This window comes from Lampris incognitus, chromosome 10 (genome assembly GCF_029633865.1).
Source record: "Lampris incognitus isolate fLamInc1 chromosome 10, fLamInc1.hap2, whole genome shotgun sequence".
Classification (NCBI taxonomy): Eukaryota; Metazoa; Chordata; class Actinopteri; order Lampriformes; family Lampridae; genus Lampris; species Lampris incognitus.
In genome coordinates, this window is record NC_079220.1 from 9,377,363 (window position 1) to 9,385,846 (window position 8,484).

The window sequence follows — 8,484 nt, forward strand, 5'->3', positions numbered from 1 at the left end:
TCGTGTGCAGAGCAGAAAACCAGCGGTTACCAAACAGCGTCCAGAAGTTGTTCCAAAGGAGGGAAAGTAAACAGGATCTCAGAGGAATATGAATATTCACACAACAGCCAGCGAGGACAAACGCAAAACTTCACTGTATATCCATCAGAGGAGTCAATCTATGGAACAACTGTACAAAGGAAATGAGGATGTGTACATCAAGAAGTACGTTTAAACAACTCTTTAAAAGCAACATACTGAGGGTCCGCGGTGGTGTAGCGGTCTAAGCATCGGCTTTGTGCCGATGCAGTTGCCCGCTGGGGACCGGGGTTCGCGTCCCGGTCTTGTCAGAGCCGACTATGGCCGGACTCGGTGAAGCAGCAATTGGCAAATAAATAATATTAACAATACAGCACAGCCGTTTCACACTATGGCGTATTTATTTGGTCACACGTAAAAGTCGGCATAGAGAATTAAAAGAGACAAACAGATTTATTATTTTATCGGTGTAAGAGTGAACTTATCGAATATTTTTGTAGCGTCTCTTTCCGGTGCCGCACTTTTTAGACGGTCCCTGGGCCCCCGTCTCAAACGTCATTTGTCCGGCTCGTTTTGGTGAAAACTTGGGTTCGTAGCTCGTCGTCCACCTGACCACGTGGCGGGCACCGTTTTGCGTTTTAACAACGTCTGCTTCCGAGTCACCGATTCGGCACCCGGAAGTTCGAATCTGTGAACACATTTCCTACTTTCCCGAAGGTGGAGGCTCGTTCCCATCGATGCAGAGAACGGAAATGGAGTAGAGAACGGTCAACTGAGCATGCGCGAAATGCCTCTACCACGCCTCCGCACGCCCCGCGTAGCATCCAGGCGCTAGGATTCTAGGAAGACCCGCCCCTACTCTGCGTCTGATTGGCTAACTTTAACCCTAACCCCGCCCTAACCCTAACCTACCCAAACAGCGGAGGCAACGAGTACTTGCGCATGCTCAGTTGACCGTTCTCTGCATCGACGGGAACTAGCCTCTACCGTGTCCCGAACTGTGCCTCCGCGCCCCGGCCGTTTCAGCCCCTCCCCCTCGGCCTTTGGGCCACGCCCCCTCATTTACATACACCCCGAGAAGCCAAATGGAACAGATAACGTTTTAAAACGTCAAATGGTAAGGGGGCAAATGCAAATTAATTGTTTTGGGTTTTTTTTTCCATTAAAGCTTTTATTTTCCCACGTCGAGTTTCATGCCTGATGTTTCCCTTCTCTTATTTCCTTTGTCAGTTTGAATTTCGTCTTTACAATTTAAGCTTTCCCACCCCCTCCGCCGATCCGGGGAGGGCTGCAGACCACCACATGCCTCCTCCCATACATGTGGAGTCGCCAGCCGCTTCTTTTCACCTGACAGTGAGGAGTTTCACCAGGGGGATGCAGCGAGGATCACGCTATTCCCCCCCCAGTTCCCCCTGCCCCCCCCCCCGAACAGGCCAGAGGAGGCGCTAGTGCAGCGACCAGGACGCATACCCACATCCGGCTCCCCACCCGCAGACACGGCCAATTGTGTCTGTAGGGACGCCCGACCAAGGCGGAGGTAACGCGGGGGATTCGAACCGCCGACCCCCGTGGTGGCCTTTTTCTTTTTAACATTTAATCATGGCCTGGTTATTCCTAGCAGTGAAATAAAAATAATAATCTATTCAATTTTCTCCTTTCATTCTCTAGTTGGACTTGTACTTTTAGTTGCGACCAAATAAAGCCTCCAGATGTCTCGCGCGCCTTTTGAGGACGTATTCTAAATGCAGTCTGGGCAAGTTACTCTTCTAGAGTACTGTAACGAAATACGTTACTGATTACACCGAGGACAATGTATCCAGGCACCAAACACGTTTTTCAACGTATTCTGACCAGCCCCGCTTCCGGGTGCTGGGAGGAAGTGACGTCCCAGCCAGTGTATGAAGAAGAAGAAGAAGAAGAAGAAGAAGAAGAAGAAGAAGAAGAAGAAGAAGAAGAAGAAGAAGAGAGGGAAGGAAGGAGAAGATGGCAACTGTCTTTGGGCCGCAGTACCCTTCTAACTCACTCCGGATGGAAAAATAACCAAAACCGGGGTGGAGGGGGGTGTGGGGGGGGTCTCTTTGACTGCAATCAGGGAGGGCCGTGAAGCTCCCGGCATGCTCCCTCCCTGCTCATTACCAGCACGGGTCACAGACGCTGCAGGCCGGAGCCACTCGGCGGGGTCTTACCTTCCGCTCGCATGGTAAAGGGGGAGTCTCCGGGTCGCTTGGCTGAGAACTGCCCCCCCAGGGAGGTCATTAGGAAGCACAGGCTGAAGAAGCCGATCCCCGCCACGAAGATCCTAAAAGACAGGGTTGGAGACGGGGGGGGGGGGCAGCCGGGACACAAAGAGCAAGGAGAAAGGTTTTGAATGCGTTGCGGAGGGAGAGATTAGGGAGGAACAGTGGGAATATAAAGGAGAGGAGGAGGAGGAGGGGCAGAGGGAGTGGGAGTGGAAAGCAAAGGGGGGGAGGGGGAGGGGAGGGGGACAGGGGAGAGACCATGAGACGCATTTTAACAATCAACGACATTAGAAAGAGTCGAGATAAAATCCGTTTTGGCGCGTGTGTACTTTGCGGCGGGATTCTGCGGAGCTTTTCCCACCGACACGTGGTTTCCGCTCTGTGAGGGCGAAGCTACACAGGGGCCTGTATCAAATAAACCGCAGCACAGATGCCTTCTCTACATGACGTCACGCTCAGTGAGCAAACATCTGAAATGGAAGCGGAGTAGAGATGTGCTGAATTGGGGGGGAAGGAGGGAGGGGTTTCTTGCAGGAAGTGCATCACAACCTGCTTGAAGAGTTAGGCCTCTAAAACGAAATACCGTACATGCTCATCCGAGGGGGGGAGGGAGGGAGGGAGGGGGGACGCATTTCCAGCATTTTTGGGGAGTTTTTCTGCTGGAGTGGAAGTACAGGGCGAGATGGCCGTATTTCCAGACTGCATCCCGCGTCACAGCTTTGGTCAATCGCGGGGCAGGATGCTGGCGACTCGGGCCCTCCTCCTCCTCTCCACGTCGTCGTCTCTGCTCCTGTGAGGAGGTCTAGATTTGTCCGAAAATATTCACAGCTGTGGGAGAGGAGGAGCCGGTGCGTAAGAGCACTGAGCGTCCAGTGTCTGGGGTGTTGGTGGGGCAACTGCATGTCGGTGCTCAGGCAAGCGTGTAAGTTGTCAAGGCGTGCACTTAGGTAGGTGTATGCCTCGGCAGGGATGCACTCTCTCTCTCTCTCTCTCTCTCTCTCTCTCTCTCTCTCTCTCTCTCTCTCTCTCTCTCTCTCTCTGTCACCCCCCCCCACCCCCTGGACTGAACCAGCCGTGTGTGCGAGCGTGTCAGCGGGAGCGCGTCATCAAATCAGAAACGGTTCACCAAAAACGGCACCACAGAAAACCTCGTCTCTCGCTTAACGTCGGCCGCGTGGCTCGTAAACGTCAATCACTTCACCCCGGGAAGTTTCCCCCGACGCGTGCGCTCTCTCCGCATCCGGCGGGGAAAGTTTTGCCCGCCCCGCTTCATCACACCAGGCGGGGCAGCGCCTGTTGCCACTCACGCACACGCCGGGCGCACGCCGGGCACACGCCGGGCACACGCCGGGCGCACGCCGGGCGCACGCCGGGGACTTCCCCAGTGCGCGTGAAGAGAAACGCTGCATCGCGAACAGCGCTGGGATGTTGTTACTGGTGCGGGCAGAGGCAAATGGGGGCGAGGCGAGCCATTTCTAACGTCCACATGCCCCGTCCCCCCCCCCCTCCCACCCGCCCCCCCCCCCCCCCCAGTTCTCCCCGTCCCCCCGGCAGGGCGGTCATTTTTTTTTGTTGCCACTCACTCACCTGAAAGGTTTGAAAGTCAGAAGACATCTCCTAACCATATTGGAAAAGTCAGGGGCCGCCGCAGTCATTCTGCATACACGGAGAACGTGCCGAAGCGCCCCAGCATCGCGCGCCCGTCACTCAACGCAGCTCGAGCCGGTGTCAAGACCATAACTTGGGAGTCACAGAAGAGTCCTTCAGAATGACGGAGGGCGGGACGACAAACGACGAACTTCAGAGTCCGGCCATCGTCCGGTTCGGTTTTCTCTCTCTCTCTCTCTCTCTGTTAGTGGGGAGGGAGGAGGTGAGGAGGGGAGGAGGGGGAACTTCTGGAAAACCCGGCGCCGCCTCCCGCCGACACGCACAACTCTGCGTCGATTAAGAGATTAAAGCCGTCTAGCTGGCCGCGAACAGGGCGGCGGTACCGCCGACCCGGGCCACACACCGCGGCGGTGGGGGTGTGGCGGGGCTGTTGACTCGGTTACCGGGGGAGATCGGCTAAGTTCGCGCGGTACTGCTCCCGAACCTGCGACGGCCAGCTTAGTCCCCGGGTCCGAGCCGCTCGCTCACGTCTGCGACTGGTGCGCAAGACTTCTCTCGCGGCGGACGAGCGCTCGACGCTTCTTCGAACTGCAGCGCCTTTACTCACAGCGCCACCCAACGGCCGAGGTGGGGAAAAACATATAAAAATGTGGTAAGAGGCCACGCTCGCAAGACAATAACGAGCGGTCGTATTCCAGACGACCGGCGACTTAATGCGCTGCGCCAAGTGTTTGAATGACGCGTTACGAGGCGACTTACAGCGTATTAAGACCGCGTCGCCTCGCGCACCGATATCCATCCATTGGCAGAGAGCCGAGTCAATTTTATTTGTGTAGCCCAGTATCACAAATTACAACATTTGCCTCAGGGGGCTTAACAGCAACACAACATCCGGTCCAGATAGCTATTTGAGAAAGACGTGTTTTGGCTTAACGGGGAGGACTAACTAGACTCACCACCGGAAATTAAACTTTCGTTAAATAAAAATAAAATAGGACACTCAGAAGATTTCACATTTTGGAAACATTTCAAAGTGGTCGACTCGTGGTTCAGCACCACGGATAGCGCCACGTCAAAGGCCCACGTTGGCATCAGCGGCTCAACAGCGGCGCCACCCGGAAGAAAATGGAATTACACCGGTAGGAATTATCTGATAAGTCCCTCTCTTAGTTCTGCTACTAAGATAACTACTACTGCAGTGTGACGTAAACTCCTCTAGTCTGAAGGTCAGAGCCACCTGAAATTTAAAAAAAAGGAGCTTGGTTTCAAAAGCAGACTGTAGTTGTTTGTTTGTTTGGATCCCCATTAGCTGTAGCCAAGGCAACGACGACCCTCCCCGGGGGCCCACAGCAAAACCTGACATGACCCACTTGAATTTCACTCCCAGCAGTCCATCGGTTGTTTTTATCCTCTTCTGTTTTCTGTGGATCTTGAAACACATCAGTGAGAAAGTAAAGCGGTGTGCCTTGTGTGTGCATCTATGACTGCAATCATGGAGGGGGGGGGGGAAGAGAAACATGGAGAACTGCGAATGACTAAGAAATAGAGGTCCATTAATTGACTAGCTCACACAGGACTAGCTAATGTAGCAATGCTAACCTGTGCACTGTGACGCACCACGACTACCTATGAAATGTCTCGAAAGTGGACTTCAGTTTAGTAATACTGTGTCGTATATCGTATTATAGGGCGGCACCGTGGCCCACTGGTGAGCACCGGTCGCCTCACAGCAAGGAGGTCCTGGGTTCGAACCCCAGGCCGTCCCAGGTCCTTTCTGTGTGGAGTTTGCATGTTCTCCCCCTGTGTGCGTGGGTTTCCTCCGGGTGCTCCGGTTTCCTCCCGCCGTCAAAAAAGACACGCACGTTAGGGTTAATACTCCTGCCTGTGCCCCTGAGCAAGGCAATGGAAAGAAGAACTGGAGTTGGTCCACCGGGTGCTGCAGCACTGCTCCTGCACAACAGGATGGGTTACATGCAGAGAACACATTTCACTGTAAGAATACAACGTTAAATAAAGTGGCTTGGCTTCCATGTGACTTTCTGGGTTTCTTGTGTGTGTGTGTGTGTGTGTGTGTGTGTGTGTGTGTGTGTGTGTGTGTGTGTGTGTGTGTGTGTGTGTGTGTGTGTGTGTGTGTGTGCATGTTTGGCCTCTATAGAAAACACGACCCCCCTCTCCGTTGCTGCAGAACGCCACGAAGCCCCTGCAGATATATTTGCTTGTGCAGCGAACCCTTCGCCGAGTACAGCATCGCTGTTTAACACGGTTAGGCTACTTGAGTGGCGGGAACTTCACCTCTTCCCGCATCCAAAAAAAAAAACGCAGAGGAAGAAAATATGAAATATGCATAAGGACGTACAACCAAAATGGACCAGGGTGCACGAACGGTCAGATGCACGAGATGCGAAGCGGCCATTTGCTGGAAACTCCTCCCCTCGCCTGCAGCTGTAACTCGGACATCCCCGACCCCGTCCTCCACTTTGTACTTTTAATTTATGCGCGTTTTGTCTCCAGCTAAGTGCCTCAAAACAGCACGAAAGAGAGCAAAGCGTAAGGCCGTCAGAGCCGTTCGATATGTCAGCGTCCTTTGCTTTTTGTAGCCACTGTTTTTACACCGACCAGCCGGGGGGGCCGCTTGGTTGGCTCTGCTGCCACTGGCCTCGCAGACTTTCTGGCTCAGCTGCTCTTGTGGGTGTGGAGTTTGATATTAACCCCGAGCTGCTCGTGTGAAGGGCGCCACAAGTTAGATCACGCTCCCTTCCGGGTACAAAACACACGCCCTGGTATTCCTCTGCTTACTTTGGGGTTTGTAACTACGAGGCTGGCCACATCCATGACAGAGGAGACTTCATGTGTGTGCAGGTGAGTTTTTTGTGCATGTGTGTGTGTGTGTGTGCATGCATGCAAGTGTGTGTGTGGTGGTGGTGGTGGGGGGGGGGGTATGTGGGTGTCAGCAGGCCTATTCAAGTCCATCCAAACCGCTTATCCTGCTCTCAGGGTCGCGAGGGGGGTCGCTGGAGCCCATCTCAGCAGTCACTGGGCGGCAGGCGGGGCGACACCCTGGACCGGCCACTAGGCGGTCACGGGGGGGTCGGCCCCCGTTAGGCGAGCGGTTAGCGACGTCGCCTCGTGGTCCAGAACACACCCGGATCGAATCCCGCGCCGGGCGGGGAAACAGCCGGGTTACACGGCCTATTCAAGGACTTTCTTCAATGTGAAAGAGAAACTAATTTCCTCCTGCGGGAGCACCGTCAGGTTTTCCCTGCGGGAAGTCATTACGTTTCGAGGTGGATGAGCGGCGGTAGAATCAGACAGGACTCCTCGGTGGGGGCGGAGGCAGATTCATAACACCGTCCTCGCAGAGTTTACCCGAGGACACCACCGGCAGCTCTTTTTGAGACGGTCTGTCAACGCGGCGCTCCTCTTCCTCCCTCGCTTTTCCCCCTCTTCCGCTTCTTCTTCTTCTCTTACTTTCTTCAGGATGTTTTCTCTGGTAGATCACACGCTCTCCCCCCCCCCCCCCCCTCTCTCTCTCTCTCACTCCCCCTCCCGACCCCCTGCCTGCGGTTTGGTCTCCGTCCACTTTGCCGGGAGTTCCCAGCGGCGCCGGCGCCCCTCCGGGAAGGCCGGGGAACTCTTTAAAGTGATTACTGCGTACTGAGCCGCGGCTTTGTATTTAACTAGGAAACGCGCCTTTGGGGAAATGAAGGAGTGGAAAATGAAGGCTGGCGGACGATAATGCGGCTCACTTTCAGCCCGGCTTCGTTGCAAAATGGATGGGGAAAAAATCAATTACGCCTCTTTCGCCGCGGCTCTGTAGCTGTGGGATCAGAGTGGGAATAGAAGACAGTCAAGCGCCGGGTGTCCCGCACATCCACTGTCCGGCCTCCGTCCTGTCATCTCATCGCTGTTTGTTCGCCCGGCATCTGGGTGAGAAACAGAGGAAGGGCGCACTACTTCAGGACACTCGGTTGCATCTAGGCCTGCAAGAGAAAAACTTAGTGGGACAAACCGGGTCGACGTGGGATAACTGGAAGAGGGGCCGGGGTCCACGTTCGAGTGGATCGTTTCCGTGCAAACATCTCGCATTTTGCAGCCGCCATAAACGGCGCTGTGATAACCACAGCAGACCACTGCTGGCCACTGGGACTCTAGTTACTGGATCTCCACCTTGCCGTGGTGCAGAAGCTCGCCGAGCACCAATGATCCCACGAGCTGTGCCGTCCGGAGCTTGGCTCCTGGTAGGGATAGGTCAAGGGAGAGGCTCCAGGCGAAGCGCGATCCAACAGAGACCTCAACGGCAGAACTGGCGGAAGATGTGTCTCCAGCTCACAACGGCAGTGAAGACGGATGAGGGCTGCAACAGAGGGTGGTCCCCGATCGTCTTGGTTCTCCGTGCCGTTGGACTCCGGCCACCCCCTGCCAAGGACCGTGTGGTGGCTGCAAGTGGCGTTCTCCCATTATGTGGCTCCAGGATCGGTCTCTGCCCCCACCTGAGGACCCAGAGGGACCCAGAAGGTCTCTACACCCACCTGAGGACGCAGCCTCTACACCCACCTGAGGACCCAGAGGCACCCAGAAGGTCTCTACACCCACCTGAGGACGCAGCCTCTACACCCAC

At 55.1% G+C, this 8,484-nt stretch overlaps 1 protein-coding gene across 2 annotated transcripts in view; it reads right to left on the reverse strand.

Moving 5' to 3' along the window:
* Positions 1-3,913, reverse strand: part of LOC130118924 (alpha-1,6-mannosylglycoprotein 6-beta-N-acetylglucosaminyltransferase B) — a 120,346-nt gene extending 116,433 nt beyond the window's left edge. The window contains exons 1-2 of one of the 2 annotated variants that reach the window (XM_056287247.1): positions 3,846-3,913; positions 2,205-2,317 (exon numbers count right to left, since the gene is read on the reverse strand). In XM_056287247.1, the coding sequence (XP_056143222.1) occupies positions 2,205-2,317; positions 3,846-3,913 (181 nt within the window). The remainder of the gene's footprint in view (positions 1-2,204; positions 2,318-3,845) is intronic. The other variant, XM_056287248.1, reaches the window with a different exon arrangement.
* Positions 3,914-8,484: the final 4,571 nt, after the last annotated feature.